Source organism: Mytilus edulis, chromosome 10 (assembly GCF_963676685.1).
Source record: "Mytilus edulis chromosome 10, xbMytEdul2.2, whole genome shotgun sequence".
NCBI classification, from domain to species: domain Eukaryota; kingdom Metazoa; phylum Mollusca; class Bivalvia; order Mytilida; family Mytilidae; genus Mytilus; species Mytilus edulis.
The window spans coordinates 20,503,195-20,526,288 of NC_092353.1; the positions used below are offsets into that span (position 1 = coordinate 20,503,195).

General features: G+C 30.6%; 1 protein-coding gene across 2 annotated transcripts in view; it reads left to right on the plus strand.

The window, feature by feature from the left end:
- The window catches only part of LOC139490587 (neuroglobin-like), a 44,678-nt gene that overhangs the window by 17,185 nt on the left and 4,399 nt on the right, over positions 1-23,094 (plus strand). Inside the window, exons 1-2 of one of the 2 annotated variants that reach the window (XM_071277459.1) lie at positions 10,629-10,861; positions 19,012-19,256. In XM_071277459.1, coding sequence (XP_071133560.1) covers positions 19,048-19,256 — 209 coding nt within the window. In that variant the 5' untranslated portion in view covers positions 10,629-10,861; positions 19,012-19,047. Of the gene's footprint in view, positions 1-10,628; positions 10,862-19,011; positions 19,257-23,094 lie in introns of those variants that run through there. The other variant, XM_071277458.1, reaches the window with a different exon arrangement.

Genomic DNA, 23,094 nt, shown 5'->3' on the forward strand with positions numbered 1-23,094 from the left:
ATAATTCTCTGTCTTTTTGGAAATTAAAAAAAATATTTAGAAACTGAGGTTCTTACTTCTTAAGGCAAAGTTGACCTAACATGAATTTTGCTATTTTTTAACTTTACTTTTTCATGTTTTTGTAGTGTAGCTCTTCATATTTCATTGATTTAAAAATCTGGGTCTTTGATCGTCCTTGAAATAGTTATATCTAGAAAAACGTTACAGTCGCATAAAATTAAGTTTTATTTTAACTTACTCTGTTAGACAAGCGTTTTTTAAATGGTATCAATAGCGCACTCGTTAACACTTACTCTTGGCTTATAAACGATATAAAAGTACTTGAATATAAATTCTATCTATCGTGTTACGTGTTCAATAATTAATCAAGCTAGAACAATAATAGTCGTATAACCTTCAGCAAACACAGTATCTCCGGTAAAATCTCTTGTCTGCGGTATTATTAATTAAATTTTCCTAATTACTCAACTGACTTGATGAGATTCAAAATTCAAGTCCAGAATTATATATTGAATTGTCATTTAACTGGTGCAAATTTTCTCTCAAATTTGATGGTATAAATTAGTATGTACATTAAATAGGATGATAGAGTTCAATAGCCCTGAGATAGAAATTTACATTCTCAGCCTAAAACATAATTTCTATTTCTGCTTGACCGTTACAAAAATATGAATTGCTCTACAATTTTCGGTCTTCATTTTCTAAATGATATTGTGATTATGAAAAAAAAAACACTTACTGTTTGGTTTAATATATGTTGTAAATATTTTAAGTTTAAAAAAACTTTTATTTAAGTGTTAATTACACAAGACGATGTCACTCTGTACCGATTATGACGTTGACCAATGACATAATCTGAAGGCAACCATCAAAATGATGGTACATGCTTTTTTATTTATCAACACGTAACAGTTTCGAAAAAAAGCATGTCACAAATGAAAACGGATTTTTTTACAATTTGTTGGAGTTAAAACCTTTCCCTCCTTTTCTTGATTATATGTTTAAGTGACTAACAAGTAGATGTTGTTTTTATTTTGTGACAATAAGAGGTCAAAAAAGTAAAAATACACTTCATGATTTTAAGCATCCTAAATGCCTATTTGTGGTTATCTTCATCAGGAACGCGCATAGTTAAAAAGAACTTGCCAATAACTGCAACAGGATTTGATAGCCCTTTACTCATATATTGGGAGTCTTGTATTATTTAGTTTGCAGAATGTGTTCATGAACAGATATTTGTCACTTCGTGCATTTGTTTTGCCATGACGTTATCTTTTCTTCTGTCCTTTGAGATCTAAAATTTAATAGAAAATAATTCTAATAGCATATGTGTACTTTAAAGCAGTTTGATAAATGAATGACAATTAAAAGAGTCGCCTGTTACATGTCAAGAATATAACAATTGTTATTCATGATGTGTTTTAGCTTTTGATTTAACCAAAGAGACTTTCCGTTTTGAATTTGAGTTCGGTATTTTTGTGATTTTACTTTTTTGACAATTTTCTTTAATGACCGAAAGTGAGGAAGTATATTATATTATATATAATTTTCTCCAGTTTTCCAAGAAAAAGTGTATTCAATATACTGTTCCAATATTATAAATAGAATCCTTTGTGGCATTATGACTCGTAGTGTCGTAGTTTATGAGTTTGGAATCGGCCTCAAGACACGAAAGACAAAGTCAAGCACACTCTTTATATTTTTTATCCCTCAAAATGATACAAAATTATTACTTTGAATGAGAGGGATTTTTTTTATCATGAACCATACAAAGCCTGTAAAAAAATAAAGAGAACATGAGAGTGCACATATTTTATTTGCGTTACACATCTGAAATTTAATTCTATTCCGTTTTAATTTGTTGTTTAAAAGTGTATTTTATTTTTGCTCAATATAGTTTTTCTTGATTTAGAAAAGGAGAGATATTTCATGAATGTTTATATCAGGAAAAATCGCAAAATAAATAGTCTTCCAACGTTTAACTAAGCCATTGATTTATAATTACGTCTCTCACAATAAAAAACTTAAATATTTTATAGCTATTCTATATGTTTAATGTGCTGGTAGAAAAATAATACAGATGTTCAATTACTGGAGGCCACATAAAGAAAGGTCATACCGTCTCTACTCCTCGGTCACAATCGTTTATCAATCATTCATACCATTAACAATTGATTAATGAATTCCTCCAAGAAGATCCTTAACACTAAAGTCCATTGCAACCTAATTCTAGCCAAGGGATCATTATTTCATTTGAAAAAAAGAAAAATTCTCTCATTCTGATAAAGTTCTGCAAGATTAAATTTCGTTCTGATTGGCTAAGTTATTCATAAGGAGAGTGTTTTTACGTATCACGACAGTGGACAAAAAATGGTGACAAATCGTTTCATGTTTTATGTAAGTCGAATATTTAGGTAATGTTAACTAGAAATCCATTTTATTGACATATGCGAATGAAAAAAATCTAATTAAATTAAATCAGTCAAAGAAATCAGATTATAGAAGTGTGCATTTGCGAAATAAACTGTTCCATATCTGATAAAGTAATCAATTGAAAAGATTACTAAAGACAGATCAGAAAAAATAACTATCCTTTTACATGAAAAATCTGATTATTGTCGATCTGCTTGTATAACAACATGTGCAAAAACACAAAAGTCGTAGATATTATCATGAATTATGGTCGGAAGGTTACCTTGAAAAAATTTAAACATCAAGATCTAAAAATATAACAGTTATTGAGAACTCACTTCTGTTGATTGTATAGTCATTGCAACCATCGAGCCTGTTTTTTTTTTTATTATTAATTTGTGATTTTAAAACTAATTCGTTTTTAAACAATATATTTTTTTTTATAAACTACGGAATATTATGAAATGTTGGTGTCAAGAAAATGGAATACTTTCATCTTTTGTTAAAGGAACTAATAACATTAATATGATTGTCAATGTATTTCTTTTTTTGGAATGTGATTGCTTACAAATGAATTTTGGATACATGTATTTATATCACATTTTGAAAATATCTCTTTTACATAAAAGAATAAAATTAAGCGTTATAACTATAAATATAGGAAGATGTGGTATGAGTGACAATGCAACAACTCTCCATCAAAGACACAATTCATAAAAGTAAACCATTATAGGTCAATGTACGGTCTTTAACTTGTTTTATCTTCAAACAATAAGCATTTTATGATTGCTAAATAGAATTGAGCATCTTTTTACAGAATACCATTTTAAAAATACGATTACATGTGTCAGTTTTAAGAATCTTATCTTTCAACGTCTAATTTTATCTTTAGATTGGTGTAATGTTACACATGTAACATATTATTTTACCTTACAGGGTGTATATGAACTGACTTTTGTTATTTTGACAACGTCTTTGATATAATGTAATCTCAATTGACTGTTCGATTCTCCAGTATATATCGGATTAAACAAAACATATCTACGTATCTTTTTACTAATGGTATCAGTAAAATGTGTCTCATAGAGGCAACATCAAGTATGTGTCATTGTTGCACTTCAGGTCTTATAGAGGCAACATCAAGTATGTGTCATTGTTGCACTTCAGAACTTATAGAGGCAACATCAAGTATGTGTCATTGTTGCACTTCAGGTCTTATAGAGGCAACATCAAGTATGTGTCATTGTTGCACTTCAGGTCTTATAGAGGCAACATCAAGTATGTGTCATTGTTGCACTTCAGGTCTTATAGAGGCAACATCAAGTATGTGTCATTGTTGCACTTCAGGTCTTATAGAGGCAACATCAAGTATGTGTCATTGTTGCACTTCAGAACTTATAGAGGCAACATCAAGTATGTGTCATTCTTGCACTTCATGTCTTATAGAGGCAACATCAAGTATGTGTCATTGTTGCACTTCAGGTCTTATAGAGGCAACATCAAGTATGTGTCATTGTTGCACTTCATGTCTTATAGAGGCAACATCAAGTATGTGTCATTGTTGCACTTCAGGTCTTATAGAGGCAACATCAAGTTTGTGTCATTGTTGCACTTCATGTCTTATAGAGGCAACATCAAGTATGTGTCATTGTTGCACTTCAGGACTTATAGAGGCAACATCAAGTATGTGTCATTGTTGCACTTCAGGTCTTATAGAGGCAACATCAAGTATGTGTCATTGTTGCACTTTAGGTCTTATAGAGGCAACATCAAGTATGTGTCATTGTTGCACTTCAGGTCTTATAGAGGCAACATGAAGTATGTGTCATTGTTGCACTTCAGGTCTTATAGAGGCAACATCAAGTATGTGTCATTGTTACACTTCAGGTCTTATAGAGGCAACATCAAGTATGTGTCATTGTTGCACTTCAGGTCTTATAGAGGCAACATCAAGTATGTGTCATTATTGCACTTCAGGTCTTATAGAGGCAACATCAAGTATGTGTCATTGTTGCACTTCAGGTCTTATAGAGGCAACATCAACTATGTGTCATTGTTGCACTTCAGGTCTTATAGAGGCAACATGAAGTATGTGTCATTGTTACACTTCAAGTCTTATAGAGGCAACATGAAGTATGTGTCATTGTTGCACTTCAGGTCTTATAGAGGCAACATCAACTATGTGTCATTGTTGCACTTCAGGTCCTATAGAGGCAACATCAAGTATGTGTCATTGTTGCACTTCAGGTCTTATAGAGGCAACATCAAGTATGTGTCATTGTTGCACTTCAGGTCTTATAGAGGCAACATCAACTATGTGTCATTGTTGCACTTCACTGTTTTGTTTCGTTGTTTTAATCTAATAGTTGGTGTGTTTCCCTCGGATTTAGTTTCTTATCTGGATTTGTTTTCTCTCAATCGATTTGTGACTTATGAACAGCTGTATACTGCTATTGCCTTTATTCATTGGACTTCTACAGGCGATGTTATGGATTCAAACCTTGACACATTCGCATAAATGCCCACACATTAGACAGCAATCATCCATGAATTTGATGAGTTTGTACAAGGTGTTGATTGTATCTGATGTTAATAGTGTTTCCGCCTAATCGTTTTAATTATCTTGGTTAATATCTTATAGTACATGGAAACAAGTTTTACCATCACGCAATGTCGAGTTTCATAAAGCCACTTGACAATTCATAGAAATAGTTTTAGTACATTGCGTCATGCGAATAAACATCATGAACTTGTAAACGGATCTTTCTGGGAAAAGTGCAAGTAATTTCTTCATGTCTTTAGTTACAAAATAATAATTATGTGTTATTTATATTTATAAATATGTGATGATAAAAACAAGATTATTAACGAAGCTAAAATTATTCTGGTTCTGTTGTTAAATGTAGAATTACGTAAACTAGAATTTGATCATTTCGAAAATGGATGATTTTGGTACATGTCATGAAAAAAAAACACGATCAAAGTTATCAAGTTTTTCACTTGGCACGCCTAACAAGTGTTTCATTTGACTAAAACCCACCAGTTTTGTTTGAATCGAACCCCGTCAGTGGCAGTACCTTGTTACATCTTATATGCTTGTCCTTTGAAACTGATTGTCCACCGTTGAATATCTCTAAACATTCATTCACAATTTTATTAAAGCCATTAAACGATCAATAATATGTAATAGCATATTGTAAAGCCATAATCTTAAATTGTGTTTAACTTGTTTTGTAGTTATTCTTGCTGTCGTCTGTATTCGGTGAACGTTTGGAGAATCAATGTATTATCAAATACATACATAAAGTTATTTCTGATAAGCATTCAATGATTTCGTCAGCGTTTTTGCTCCTTCTGCTTGAGTTTTGCAATTCTCAATTTCAACGTTTCATAAAGAAACGTTACGTTTCATAAAGAAACGTTTCACGTTATTTGAAATGTATTTGCAAATAAACAAATATATTTATTTTTTTATATTTTCAACTGATGATGACCTTACGATAACATCTGATTACAGTAGTATATACGTCCGGTTGAGTTCTTGGGTGGTTTAATATATATTAATGTCGATCATCTCATTCCTTTCGTGTTTTATATGACGAAACTTTATTCAACTTTAACAACTAATTGTCAGTAGAAACAGACCCAAATTATGAAATCGATTAAACAATAAACAACTGATGATAGGTGTGCATACAAATAAACAAAATTCACTAAAGAGATAAGCAAACTCTTAAATCAGAAACGAACTTACAATGCCATGTCAAAAAATCAAATAAGGCCAAAGACATTCAACTGTTACAAAACTTAACATAGACCTGACAAAAAGAAAGCCCATTAATTGTATTTAAAAGTCATGTCATTGAGGTAAGTTGTTGAAAAATTAATTTGAAGAGAGTCGTGTCAAATCCGGTTACCTTTAAAAGAGTAAGACGTGAATCTTATAATGGTTAGAAAATTCTTTTTCTAGTAAAGCTGACATTCGAAAATGCAATAAGCAATGACCTTTTCGTTAACATTACCTAATTCGTGTTAATTCATAAAATGGATAAAAATCAATAAAACTTTTCATGATTAGTTGCTGAATAAATAATAAACCATATACCATTTTGTTCTTCGATATATTCTTCATAAAATACTTCATAAAATAATGACAATCCTGTCATAAGCAATGATGCATGTCTTGGAATGTTAATATCATGACTATTAATCAAGCAAAATTGTAATTATTGTAACTGTTGGTCAGTACCGCATGATGATTAGAACCAAATGAATGTTGATAATTATTTATAGAAGAATGTTGTGAAACCAACAGATAGACTAGGGAATTTTGAATCATTGCTACTGCTAATCTGACAGACTAGTACATTTTGAATGATTTCTCTTGATTATTGACAATTAAAAGGTTTCGTCGACAAGGATAAAACATATTGATTTGGGGAAAGGGTGAGCACCAGTTTAAATGAAAACAAGGTGTAGGTGCGGACATCACCAACATAAGTAAAAAGAAATAACTAAAATACCGAACTTCAAATTAATTTATAAAAGATGGAAGGAAGTCCATACAAACTGACAATATCAAAGGTTCTTTACCAACATGACATTAAAAAAACCAGTTGTCATATTCCTGACTTGGAACATTTTCCCGAAGAAAATGGTTGGTTTTACTTTGTTTTGTAGCTAGATTAACTTCCCACTTGTATGACATGTGCTTATAATTCGGTTATTTTTACCAAATTTAGTGAGCAACCAAAGCAGACATAACAAGTGAGTGTGACAGTAATTGTATACGCTGGTAAAGTCATTCAAACAATTCTCCTTATATTTTTTTTAAAAGAACCCCCTCCCATAAAAACATGAAGAAAAAAACACGAAAGACAACAAAAAAATCATGGTTGCCTTCCATTCACTAGAGTCTTAATGATGTGAAAGTAAGCTTGTTTAGGTCGCCGTACGGTCTTCAACAATTAGAAAAAGTCAACGATATAGCAAAATGTTGGTTCAGTACCAAAAGTAACAAATATATATGTATATATGAAAAAAGACGTTTGATTACTCTATATAAATGTTAAATAATAATAGAAAAAATAGAGAAAAAAAAAAACGCACTAGACGGATTTAAAAAATAAAATGGGAGTTATTAGTTAAACGAATAATATACTGTGAAATATTTACGCACATCCTACGAATGTGTTATTCTTCCTATAATTTGCTTTATATTTTGTATAATTGAAGTACTTTATATTATTTTTTTGATAATCAAAATTAAGCATTTCTGAATTATGTACTTACGTGTAGAATTTTAGTATAAGACATGGCATTGCCCATGTGTGCACCTTTTACCTTAGTCTTGTTTCATTGTAAATTATTAAGATGAATGATACTGAATAAACAAACATGTAGATCATTTTCAACCTCTTCATCAAACATTCATTGCATAATGATTCAATATAAAACAAATGTCAGAAATTGGTTAAAAAAGGCCATATCTTCAAGCACAACTTTGATATTTTCCGTAGAAATGAATGCGAACTATCTTTCTTATTACTGCAATAGTATAAAATATATAAGAGTTAAAAAGTCAAGATTGATAAACTTTATCATAAAAAATGAAGAAAATATATTAAAAAAAAAGAAGCAACAAACCAAATAATACAAACAAATAATAATAATCATTTTTTTAAATATTTTTTTTTCTGGACGGCGATATTCATTTGGTTCAATGTTAAAATCTGTGGTAGTTCCCTATGTTCATGACTTAAGTGAATATGATGATTTGACTATAGTTTATATGTTTACATCGAAACCGATAAAATAATAAGGGATTTTGTTACCACGTTTTTGTACCTATCATATCTGTTTGTGTTGTCAATACAGTGCAATTCTATGCGACTTTCATACAAATGAGAGGTTTATCCATCTATGAAAATAAGATGAAATTTATTGTATAATACTTCCATTATCTAGCTATAAAACCAGTTGTAATCTTTTACATAAGGAAATACCTGTGCAAAGTTAGGAATATGACAGTTGTTGTCCAATCGTTTGATGTGGTTGAGCTTTTGATTTTGCCATTTGATAAGGGACTTTCCGTTTTGAATTTTCCTTACAGTTCGTATTTTTGTTATCTTCCTGACTAGGTGTGAATTGAGCTTGTGAATTATCAAATGATTCATTTTCACTTACTGGTCCTTTAAACGAACTTTTTCCTCAAGTATATCAATATAACAATTCATTTAGATCTTGGAATGTCATGTTTTTCCAGTACTAACATTGATTTTATTTTCAATTATTTAATAAATAAATAGATAAATTATTATTGTATATTTCTACAGGTATTCACACATATGGGTCACCGTCCTGTAAAATACTTCTTTTTTTTCTGGGATCAAATGCTTTTGATAGAGCACTTTCTACGACAAAATTATACTGATTGTTTTTTTCAAAAGTCTGGGAAAATCAAGTCTATTTATAATTTAGAATTATACTTTTTTCATCGAGGGTACTTTGTGTCTTATGTCTGTTTATTAGTTTTTACTTGTTTTGTGCCTATCTGAAGAATCAATACCTTACTATCTTAAATTCATAGTGTGTTGTAATGTGCAGTAACTGCACTGTCCAATTGTAAGGGAGTGTTGATCGATTACACTCATGCTTAAGACCTTTTTTGTTGAATAGTTTCCAAGACAGGTAATTGTTGTCCATTTGTTGACATGTGTTGTCTTGTGTCATTTTTTGTTTAATTGTATACGTTTAGACAAGACTGCTGGTTGAGCTCTCTCCCTCTGTGTTATTTGATTCTCATGTTGTTTTCCACAACCTTTTATAGCTAAATAAATGGTTTGTGTTTTTCTCATTATTGAAGTTCGTACCTTGACCTTTAGTTAATAATTTAAATCCTTTTCCGTTGGCCTTTTGGTGGAGCGTTATCTTATTGGCGATCATAACATATCTCCGTGTTTTGATCCAGCAATGAATTTTCATCGCGGTAAATTGAGTACAATTTGCTTACGATCAATTAAGTTCTATTGGTAAATTTATATCAGATATTTTAGTAGCTGTTTCTAAGTGAAGCAAACAGTACTTTTTTGTATGAAAACAGAGTGGAAGTAATCTTGATTCATTGAAAGCAAAAGGTCTCAGCGCCAAGTAATTTAAAGCAAGAAAAAATATATAAAAAATATCATAAAATGGGAATATATGTCGGAATAACATTCAGGCATTATATATCGTGTTCAATTCATGATGGCATTAAATTAACTTTCCATGAATACCATTCGAGTTAAATAAACTCATCATAGATACCAGGACTAAATTTTGTATATACGCCAGACGCGCGTTTCGTCTACAAAAGACTCATCAGTGACGCTCGAATCCAAAAAAGTTTAAAAGACCAAAATAAAGTACGAAGTTGAAGAGCATTGAGGACCAAAATTCCTAAAAGTTTTGCCAAATACAGTTAAGGTTATCTATGCCTGAGGTATAAAAGCCTTAGTACTTCAAAAATTCAAAATTTTGTAGTTAACATTTAATTTATAAATATAACCATATCAATTTTCCTCAAAACGTACCTAAAGAATTAACTCATCATAGATACCAGGATTGAAATTGTGTGCGCCAGACTCCTACAAAAAACTCATCAATGACACTCAAAGAAAACAAAATGATAAATGGGCATTTAAAAAGAACATTTGTTTTCCCTAGAAAATATGATTCTTTACAGATTTGATAATGTTTTTTACTATTAATGTATAAGAGTACATTTATGTCACTTCTTTTTTTTATTCCTCATAGAGTTTTGTGGTTATCGACTCTTCCCATGTGTAAAAGATCGGTAAACATTGATCTTCTTTGTAATTTGTTGGGTTTTATTTCGTATTTAAAAATTATTCTTTTTGAAATAACTTTATTGTTGTAAATGTTTGCAGAAGTTGATCGATATAGCGTTAATTGGTATAAAAGCATAATGGTAAATATCAAAATTGTTTGCATTTCTCTTCGATTGCATTTTCATCCAAATTCTAAATTCGCGTTGATTCAGCTCATTATACCAATCAAATAACTCAAAAATAGTTAAAATAGAAACTCATTGATTTAGTCCTTCCAATTATTAAATAAACACTTAGGAATAACATAGACTTCTACAAAAATGTAATTAATCTATGGTACCGTATACTCAATCCATTAAGTGATTTTTACTTTTCACAGTAAACCCTGAAAATCGTTGTGCACGGATAATATCCTCTTAGTATTTATTTGCACAAAAGGTAAATTGAAAAAGTTCATGTATTGGTTAAAAAACTAATGGTAACCTGGTGTATATATTACAATTTACATAGATCAATACGGACGTAAGGAAATAAGCATTAAATTCATATTGAAATTTTAGAACGGGATTTATTAATATCAGCTTCAGATTCATATACATATGTTATAAGCAATCCACCATGTAAGTAGAACATAATTTTGTTATGTTTTTTGTTACCTTTAACATAGATAATGTAAGGCTTAACTGGATATTCTAAATATGCAGCAGATTTGTTTCAATATGCTGATAGAAGAAAAACAATAAAATCTGAAATAATTTATAAAATCTTAATTTGTTTATATGCATGCATCTTGGATACAGTCATATGTATGTGAAATGTTGTATGCGTTTAAAGTATTCTCTATTTTTCTTTCTTATCTTTCAAATGGAAGAGATCTTAAAATTCTTTTATGCTATTTCCTTTTTTTTCCATTGGTATATAAATTATTAAAGGTGAAAGATAGAAGAATTAATCATAGCTGGAAAAGGTTAAGCAGTGTCAGGAAATGTTTTTTATGTTTGACTTAAACAGCTGCGAAATAACTTTCAATTTTTTAAGATGGTAATTTTGAAACCGTGCGTTAGAAATGTCTGTTGTCTTTAAAATAAGTAACGAAAAGTCATCCGTTGTGTTGTTTAACAGTTATTTATTGTTAAATATTCTTCAACTAGAGGCTCTCAATGTCCTGTGTTCACCTGCATATGTGTGCAGCCTCAACAATAGACACGCAACAATTGAAAAATGTAATGATTCCTTTAAAAAGTTGTCTGACAATGTTGGTCACCCAAAATATTTCAGGGGTTATAGATTAAATACAAAATTGCTTTCATATTGACTTATCTACTACAGTTTTCTAGTTTAATAGATATAACGCAACGAATTTATAAAAATCACCAAACACTCCAATCAAATGTTCACTGACAATTTCTACTTGGTCCCTCTTTGCAGATCTAATCTTGCTGATCATTTATGCTATCTAAATTTCATTTATGGGAAATAACTCCTCTAAAAAGTCGCCTGACAAATTTGAGATTCTGCACATTTGTGTCACTGTCTTTATATCAGGCGGTTTTAACGATAATCGTCAAAACTTGTTTTGTTCTGCTATGCTCCAATTTTAGCCTTGTCGGTCAAGTTGGTAGGCTGGTGGGATCATTGGGAATATTTTAAAAACAATATATCCTAATGATGATTGTAGCTAGTTTTGGTTCCAACGGACTTAGTAGTTTCAGAGGAGAAGATTTTTGTATAAATTAACGGGTGGACGACAAACGATCAACACCAAATGACGAGAAAAGAATTGCGAATGAAAACGGGGAAAGTGTAAAAGCGACAACAACCTTATTAAAAGCCGAAATCATCCAAAGGACATTAGGCTCTCTAAGTCGTTCGTGTCAGGTGGGATAAAAAGTAAAGAAAATAACAAAACGTTAGGGCTATCAAATACAACATATCTAATTATACATAGACAGGCTACTTATATTTCTAAAACGAGACAAACCCACACAAAAGTTGGAAAACGGTTAATTATTTTAAGTCATAGTTCATTATCCTTTTAGGTCTAAACATTTTTGATAAATGTCAAGAAATAATAGTCGTTTTGATCCTTTGGTTTTTACTTCAGGTGCTTATAATGCAAATGAGAAAAATAAAAATGGTTGTAAATCCCAGAACAGTAATCTACAAGTTATTCAAAGTTTAGAAGAAAAAACTGAACAACCCTCTACACATGTCAGGGTCAACTTAATATTTTATTACATGATAATATATTTTTTGAAAGATCACTTGGTTGTAGTCAACAACAAAAAAAAGGGTCAATAAACATACAAACTCAAAGACCAAATTTTTACTTTCAAACTATGATCGATTCCAAACTGTGATCTATAAGGAGTAGAAAGCAAAATGTAAAAGAAAATATCAATTTTTTATCAATGCTAACCAAAATTCAAAGTCAGTCAATATGTAATTTGCTGTACTTTTTCAGTCCAATTTAAATTGTCTGGAGCAAAAGTAAACAGCAAAAAATATATTAAATAGTTTTAAAATGTAGAAACAGCAAAATGCGTTTTATATAGACAATCTGTTTTATAAAATTAATGTGTTCTGCTGTTAATTTGTGACAATCAATTGCTAGCTGGAAATTGAATATTCTTGATTATATCTAATTGTTTGACAACTATTGTATGCCACAGTTTAAAAAGTTATATTAGGTTGCAAAACTACTCATTAGAGAGATATAAACCTTTTTCAAGATTACAAAATTTCTTTTACGATTAGAAAGATACTTGACTGTAGTGGGATATAATCGTGACGATTTAGAGCTTACCATACAGTTGTTCTCTTTCTGAAGATAGTATGCTGCCCTATAGATGTCAATTTGTGAATGTTGACTTCGGCTTTATCATTGACATATGATCTGCATGTTCTTTTATTCAAATCAATTATGCTGAACTATATCAGATTTCGTCTAGTTTACAGTAAGAAGGCACATACTGCATTGACGTACGTTCAATTCATCAGTATTGTTTGCTTAAAACTATGTTTGTTCTTGGGGACATTGTATCATTAATATATATGCTTTACCTGTCCTTTTATTCAAATCAATTATGCTGAACTATATCAGATTTCGATTTGTTTACAGTAAGAAGGCATACACTGCGTTGACTTACGTTCAATTCATCAGTATTGTTTGTTTTAAACTACTTTTCTTAGGGACATTGAGATAACTCCTGTCTTCTATGTCGTCAGTTTTTACTGAAGATTATTTCTAGATAATTAAGTGATTATCAATTACATAATGTCTTTTGGGCGTAAGACCTCTTTTCAACAACAAAGATGACATCGTTATATCGAACATAATAGTGTTTCCATTATTTCTAGCGGCCACTTTTATTCATTCACGATACTTCTCTTCGTTATCTGCTGAAGAAAAGGAATTGAGGTTACAAATAATCAAGCCATACTTCAAACATGAGAACAAGCAACCAACTGTTCCATAAGGGTTAGTTCAATATTTATTTTAATCTGAGTTTTTTCTATTATGATATAGAGTTGTTATGATGATAAATAAAACAAACGAACGAAAACAAAAACAACTCTTCATGAATTTCATCTAAAGCGCTTGTATGGATTACTCTTACTCAAACAATTTGCTCATTCTTGTTTTTAATTTCCCATCGTTGAATCTACTACTAAAAATTATGTGAATCAACATTTCCTCCCTCAAGGAAATTAAACTTAACGTTTGAAGTCATAATTTAACAAAATAATTGTCAGACTTGCATTATTTGGTTCTTTACTACTTAGTTATGAGAGTTATGGGAAATTACTGTTTACATCACTTTAATTACAGACCTTTACTACAGAGTAGCTCCGTGTTGAAGATTTTACTTTTACCTATAATGGTTTACTTTTTACAAATTGTGACTTGGACTTATATCTCTTTACTAGCTGGATATAAACAGACAATATTTTTTTATGTACCATAACTAACATGATATCAGATCTTGCAGTATAGCTTAGCTGAAAATAATAGTTGTTGATAATAAGAAGTAATTCATAAAACATTTCAAATATAATGCAACGGACCATTTCATGATCTTTAAAAAAAAAAAGACCAAATATATTACAAAGTTGAACAACATTGAGGACCAAAAATTCCTAAAAGTTCATCAAAATACAGCTAAAGTAATCTATTTCTGAGATAGAAAAGCCGTAGTATTTCAATCATTCAAAGTTTTGTAAGTCAAGAAGTGATGGCTACCAAAGATATGTCGAATAACACCAATATAATCCATAAAAATATTGAATTCAAGACAATATGGTCACCAGAGTGAAACACACTTAAGTCGGATAACACCAATGCGATCCATACAAATACTGAATTCCATGGTCACCAAAGTAAAACAAACATTAGTAGGATTATAACGCGAATGCAAACCATACCATACTGGATTCCATGGTCACTAGAGTAAAACAAATATGACCAAGGTTCTCTGTCAATATAAGTATAAACAATGTCTAAATATTAAGGTTATAAAATGCAATCATTAAAGTGAGTTCAGTGAGGGTTTGGATAAATACAGAAAGGACAAAACCTGCGGAGTAATAGGCAAAAAATAAAAATAAAGACAAAATAGTCTACAAATAATGAGGTTTGAAATATAAAGACCAATAAAAAATACAGAATAGAAGGTAAAAAAGTAAACAAATTGAGAAAAGATGGTTTAAAAATCTTTAAAGAAATGATAGACCCCAACCAAGACCCTCTTCATTCATACCGATATTGAAAGTATTTAAAAGTTTCTGGTTTCGATAAAATAAAATTGAATATTATAAAATAATCCATTTTGCTTTTAATTCTTTGATTTTACTTTACTTTACTTTTAATAGTTTAAATTTTAATGTTATTCTTTTGGTTGTTGATAAATAAAGGTTTACACTAGAGGTATTGGTTTACACTGCTTATCTTTCAATCAATATTGGTTTGCATTCTGTGATTTTCTCTTAACTTTAATAGTTTTAATGTTTTAATGTTATTCTTTCTGATTGTATCAATGAAAGGTTTTACTCTGCTCGTCAATACAAAACTGATTATCTTTCAATAAATCGTTAAATTATTTGTTAAATTGTAAATTTATAACAGATTCATAATTTATAATTTAGCAATTATCGATTGTTTGCGATGTGGTGATAACGGGTTCTATAATAGGTTTTGTGAATAACATATTTCATTGTACTTTAACGCTACAAATAAAACTAATCCGTGTTAAAAAGTTGAGATGAAAAAAACCAATTGCGTCAAATGTTGTAAACTTTTGAATATTGTAGTATTTCTAGTATATCTAATATACAGTAATTGCTGACCCTATTCCACGAAAGAAAAAAAACCGTTATTTAAATTTATTGTCAATATAAGAATAAGAACATGTGGTATGATTGCCAATGACAGACAACTCACCATCAAAGAAGAAATGGCATATACAGTTTGTTTTCAACTTAGTGGTTGGAATGTCACTTTGGTATCATTAATCTCTCTTTTATTGCTTAATTGCAATTTTCTTTTATAAATGTCCTTTGGTTATTACCTAAGTTTATTATATCTCAATAACCATCCCTACTTTTTTCTCTCTCAATAAGATTAATCTAAACTACAAGCTTCATCGCCATTATTTTTTCACATTATTTTTTTAATCATACAGTTAATAATAGTGTTGCATGACAAGATAATGAACGTCTAGGGTGTTGCTATATGTTGCAACTGATTAATGACAACTATCAAGTTTCTAATGAAAAATGGTGCCTTAACATGTATAAAAGGAAATCAGTCTGATTTGAGATACATATAAACCAATCGATCGACAATATCATAACGGGATCGAAAATAGTTCGCATCATTGCCCTATGGTCTTTAATTAATAGGTCTCAATGGCAATCAATTCACATTTCCTTAATATTTCTATACATAGGTTAGACAATTATACTCATGATTCTTGATTATATCATTATATGTTATGAATATTTTTATACATAGGCTAGACAGACAAAGCTCATGATTCTTGGTTATATGTTAGGAATATTTTTATACATAGGCTAGACAGACAAAGCTCATGATTCTTGATTATATGTTAGGAACAATTAAAGTGTGAGGTGTATCTGTTTAATGTTTTCCCTAAAATTTCATTAGATTTATAAATCAAGTCATTGTTTACTACAAAAATATTCAAAAAAAAAAACGTTGATTCTTCAATCTGGTGTATTTTTCATAATGGATATTATTAAACAAATTTTAACGACATTAGCAATTATACCCCTCTTCTTGCCGAATTGTTTCTTTATTATTGTGAGGCTGAATTCATATAAGAACTTCTTAGGAAGAAGAATAAGAAGTTATCAATATCCTTTAATTTTACTTTTCCCTATATAAAGATGATGTTCTCTCATCAAATAATTCAAAATTTGGTGACTATGTTGAACGCGTCTATCTCATCGAACTAGAGATAAAGGATACAACAGATGCAGTCAAGTCGGCCTCATATCTTGACTTACATCTAGATATTAAGGAGGGTTGGTTGAAAACAAACCTTTACGACAAAAAAAACATGATTTCAGCTTCCCAATAGTGAACTTTTCATTTCTGTGTAACAACATTCCAGCAGAGCCTGCATATGGAATATATATCTCCCAATTGATGCGATATTCCCAGTCTTGTATTTTCAATCATGCTTTCCTTGATAGAGGGCTGCTGCTCAAAAGGCAGCTAGTAAACCAAGAGGTTCCAAGTGGTGAAGTTGAAATATTCCCTTCATAAATTTTACGGACGCCATCACGAGTTGGTTGACCGTTATGGAATAACCGTTTCACAAATGAGATCGGATATATTCCTTACGACGTACCTTCAATTTCCTTCCCTTTTCATGAATATACCGAATTAGACATTTTACCGGATTTGTAATAACAAAAGCAACACGACGGGTGCCACATGTGGATCAGGCTCTGCTTATTCTTCCGGGGCACCTGAGATCAGCCCCAGTTTTGGGAGGGGTTTGTGTTGCTTAGTCTTTATTTTACTATGTTTTGTCTTGTGTACTTTTATTTGTCTGTTTGTCTTTTTATTTTTAGCTATGGCATTGTAAGTTTATTTTCGATCTATGAGTTTGACTATCCCTCTGGTATCTTTCGTCCCTCTCTCAACTAATATCCCAGTTTTAACCCATTTCCCAATTTTCGAATTTTTTTTCTAATATACTAGACAACAAAAGAAACAATACAAGGCAATGTATTTCCAATACATAATGAAATTGGATATACTGTACCAAGTTAAATAATTGCAAAATTGGTCATATTTACCATTGATTTAAAGCAAAAACGAGAAAAAACGCGATTTTTTTTTTTTTATTTCAAAAATATCTTAAATCGATAAGAGAACTTAAAAATGGTCTGGTCTCATATTTAAATGTCTTTGCAGATATTTGAATACTTAATTCTTATCTCCGAATTTATGTCCCGATTGTTGTCATCATTTTCCGCAAAATAAAGTTTACCCCTGTGTTTAATAACTTGGTATTTTCTAACTTTCCAATTTGATCAGATTCTTTTAATCTATTGCTTTGTAAATGAATATTTTCATTTGATGAATTTAACAGTTTTTCCTATTTAATACATTTTATGAGAAATTGGAGGTTAGACTTGTGTATCGTTTCTATATGTAAATTAACTCATCATAGATACCAGGATTGACATTTTATATTTACAACATAGTATGTTTGCAATATTCAAAACTCTTCAATTTCTTTCGTTGTTATAATGATACAAACGGCAGAACTCATGATTTTTTTTTCTTTCTGTTGTTTTTTTCCACGGAAATTGTTTCGTGGGTTTCACTTCGCTAGTACAAGAGTTCACTATACTCATTAATCTACATGTCCAATAACATCATTCATGTATAGCATTAATTTCACAGTATTACGTTATTATTTTATATGGAAAGTCATATGTACAATGAAAAATTTAAGGGAAAAACTGATTTCCCATTGGATTGGAAGTGGTGAGTATATTCAAACAACCAATTGGGGCTAATAATTTATATACCTTCTAGGGCAACAGAATAACGGTTTTTGATTTTTTTTCTAAATTCCTGTACGAAGTCAGGAAAGGGGCAATTGTTATCTTATAATTCGTTTATGTGTGTGTTGCATTGTCATTTGAACTTTTGTTGCACTGTAATGTTTCTGCTGTTTTGTTGTGTTCCTTTTATATTTGACGTGTTTCCCTCAGTTTTAGTTTGTAACCCGGATTTGTTTTTTATCGATTTATGACTTTGAAAAGCGGTATACTACTGTTGCCTTCATTTACCGGTGATTTTTTTTATAACACAGTGTGGTCCACCAATTGTTATTTTTGCTGTTTTATATCAAGGTATATGCTTACATATTTTTTTCAGAAGTATAAGAATGACTAAACGTTGAACGCTGAATTTTAGAAATCAAAAACTACACGCAACAAAAATCCATTAACTTCAATTAGATTTTTGATAACAGAAGTAGTAAAATAGTTTATTAAGAGTTCAATCTTGATTTGAACACTATCATGACTTTCTTCAAAGGGCTAAAATATGTAAGATAGGGATAACGTAGCTATCGATATCGTGACAAACTTGAATGACTGAATGAGGACTTGAAACTAATCGGTCGACGATAGGGATGTCGTTGGAGTATATATATATATATATATATATGTGTGTGTGTGTCTGTGTATTATTCAAAGCATTACTTTAATCTTTTATTTACAGTTATGAAAGAATATAATCAGCCACGTCTGGCCAGGAATGGGATGTGATGGAAGTAAAGTTGCAGATGTCATAGATACAAATCCGGATGTGCCTCCCGAAGAAAACGATTTCTCTGAATTAGTTACAGACACAATAAGAAGCACGTGGCCTTTGTTGTCAGACGATATAGAAAGAACTGGCATTAAAGTGTTTCTCAGGATATTTTATGAGGAACCAAAAATAAGAAATGTATTCAAGCGATTTGGGTAAGCGTTGTTGTTTTACACAATGTCTCCATAGTATCTTTTATATACTTCTTCTCCCTTTGTAATGATATTCGAATCTAGATCAATCTTTCGTTGAACTTGTGTGTCGGTTTTCGTTTGTTAACATTTTTAGTTTATATCTTATCAAATTTAGTTAATCTATTTATCATACTACTACTACTCTTGTTTTATTTGTCATCCTCTTGGTCTTTATTGATGACAAATTAATGATAAAAAAACCTGAACAATTTCCAATAAGCCAAAAACAAATCAAGCAATCCAACACTAAATGAACCAAGTGTCTGTCCTTTAGATTGTGACTTGAGTGTTTCATATCAGATACTTGTCCACTTTTTCTTCAATTTTGTTTTGTTTAGAGTACAAAGTGTCAATGAGATTTTGACTGGAGTGTTCCGTATCAGATATTTGTCCATTATTTCTTGAATTTGGTTTTGTTTAGACAACCAAGTGTACCTCATATTGAAACTGAAGTGCTCCGTATCAGATAAATGTTAATGCTTCTTGCACTGGGGTTGGTAAAACAAACAAGTGTCCATCAGATAGTCAATAAAGTGTTCCGTATCAGATACATGTCAGTGCTTCTTGCATTGGTATTGTTAAGAAAACCAAGTGTCCTTCAGATTGAAACTGGAGTGCTCAGTATCAGATATATGTTCATGCTTCTTGCATAGGTTTTGTTAAAAACAAACAAGTGTCCATCCGACAGTCAATGGAGTGTTCCCTATCAGATACTTGTTCATGCTTCTTGCATTGGTTTTGTTTAGACACACAAGTGTCCTTCAGATAGTCAATAGAGTGCTCCTTATCAGATACTTGTTAACGATTCTTGCATTGGTTTTGTTAAGAAAACCAAGTGTCCATCAGACAGTCACTGGAGTGCTCTGTATCAGATACTTGTTCATGCTTCTTGCATCGGTTTTGTTTAGACAAAAAAAAATTTCCATTAGATATTCATTTGAGTGTTCCGTATCAGATACATGTTCCTGTTTCTTGCTTTGGTTTTTTTTCAGACAAACGATCGTCCATCAGATAGTCACTGGAGTGTTTCGTATCAGACACGAGTTCATGTTTCTTTCATTGGTTTTGTTTTTAGACAACCGAGTATACATCATATAGTGACCTTATATTTCCTTTGATATCGCTTTTAAAATATTTCAGTGAATATGTTCCTAATTGGCTGTCTTTGGATTTGATTGACACATTAAAAATAATCACCATTTAATGGTACCTTGTGATTGGAGAATACAAATATAACAACCGGCGTGTGTCTCATATCTATATTCCATCCAATAACATGTACATTTCGTGAGGTATAAATAAATCCTCTAGCGATCCGCTTAATAAAAATAAAACTATGACAAAATCTGCCTACCGTTTAGATGATGTCCTTTTATCTAAACAAAATTGTTAAGTTTAAGACTCCAAATAAAATGATTAATACCTTGACCTTCAACTTATAAAAGACAGTGATACTCAACGCATATCAGAACATTTTCAATTTTAACTGTTATAGAAAACCATTTGACTGTAACAGTTATAATTGCTAAAATATTATTAAATGAAAATCCTTTATATAAGTAACCATTTGCATAGAATGAACGTAAAACCTACATAATTTCGTCCGAAGTATTTTCTTTCCTCTACAAACAGTACATGATAGACTTCTTACAATCGATATATATATGATAACTGATGCTAATTTACATTCCAAAGACGCATAATGATAAAAGGGTCAACGAATTAATTTTAAACCTGATTTCGGAAGGAAAATATTGGTTATTATTTAGCGATGTAAGGTTTGCTGTCGACCCGACAACCTCTTGTTTTGGTTAAAACCATTACACGGCGTACTTATCAACAAAACGAATTTTACATAGAAATAATAGTTCCACGAATAGCCAAAAAAAGTTTGCTAGAAAGTTGCATACAACACCAATCAGTTCATTTATTAATTAGACAGACATCGAACGACACAAAAACAAAAACAAAAACATATTATATAAAAATGAAATATTAAGGATTAAGTGTCTGGATATATTTTCGATTCATTGTATTTTAGAGCCATCTTTCAAAAAAATATACTAATAGTTTTGCGTTTATATTCCGAAAAATTTAAAAATTTAACCTCCGCCATAGACGCGTGACTCTTGTAAGGTGTATGTGTTAAAGATTTTCAGATTGTTTTAGTCAGAAAATCTCATTTAATTCTTCACATCTGATTTGATTTGAGTAATTTATCTAGAATCTATTTCGGAGGAAAACCTGATAAAAAATCTCATCTAATATTATAAGTTACTCAAGTTTTATATAGCTACTTTTTATATAGTTTTTAATGTCTAATTTTGCTACAGGTTATCATGGTTTTGTCTGGTTTATTGTCTCATAAAACAAATCGTGCAGTGCATTTGTGTAAAGGAAATTGCTTTTTGCGGTTCATTTATAATAAATTATTTGGTTTATTCTAATACCAATCGATTGGCAGCAGGAAAAGAACTAGACTTAGTCATAAATATTTGCAAGCAATTATAATTTCTTTTGAATGAGTAAGTTTGCACAAACCAATGTTTACGGTAAAATTCAAATATAGGAAATACCGTCTTAAATTATTTATTGTCCGAAAGGAACTAACATCGATTTCAATCGTCCCTTTTATGCATGATCTATATGCCTTGCATCAAACAAACCATGATGCATGATGTATGATACAGCAATAAAATAGTGTTATCTTTGTTTATCTTGAATACTCTTGTTCAGCAAGATAAACTCGTCTTTTGCTTGTTTGGTTGCTATTTTTCATTTTATTTGGACATAAAGTATGAAAATCAGGTTACAGATCTTTACAGAATACTGCATGTAACATCTATTGTTAGCAGCGCATTGGTTTCTGTGTTTCATTTGATTGAAGTTATGACAATCAAGTTACAAATCTTTACCGAATAATGCATACCACATTTATTGTTAGCAGCGAATTGGTTTCTATGTTTTACTTTATTTGAAAATATGACAATAAAGTTACAGATCTTTATTAAATACTGCATTTTATTTGTGACTGTACACGATTGAATCTCCGACAAAAACACGAAAATTAATACCACCATATTTATCATTAAATATATATTACATTAAGCGTTTCATAATAATGGCATATAATCCATATATAATTTTATTCACAAAAGAAAGATTTCGGATGGATAAACATACAATGTTCACACCGTCTAACGAATACATATCGAAACTTACACTCACAAGCGATGGCTTGTTCGGACTGATGGTTTACTTGATTTTTAAAAAGTGTTCATATTGGCAAAATAGACAACTATCACAATCGGTTTGTTTGACAATACAGACGCTAACAGTGTTTAAGATATGAAGTTGTACGTATATAAATCTTATTTTTTTATTTTGCTACATGTAAAAACTGATGGCTAAATATATCGAGCCTATCTCGTGCGATGCAACGCGGTTAAAACAAAGTTACAACACATTGTACACGGCGAAAAAAGTGCCAATATCATATTAATTAAAAACAAAAAAGGTAAGATGTGGCATAAGTGCCAATGAGACGACTCTCCACCAGTGTTCAAATGATATAGGTGTAAGCAATTATAGGTCATCGATCTTATTTTAAGTTCATATTCTAAAACAGAAAGAAAAAATGTCATATGATATATAATTACTTATTGATATAAGATCAATAAATGTTATTATAAGTTGACAAAGGTATTAGAAATTGCATGTACCAGGATATCCAATTCCAGGATGTCTGTTAAGCTTTAATCAGAGAAATTAAACTTTTACAATTAAACCTTGCCTTTAA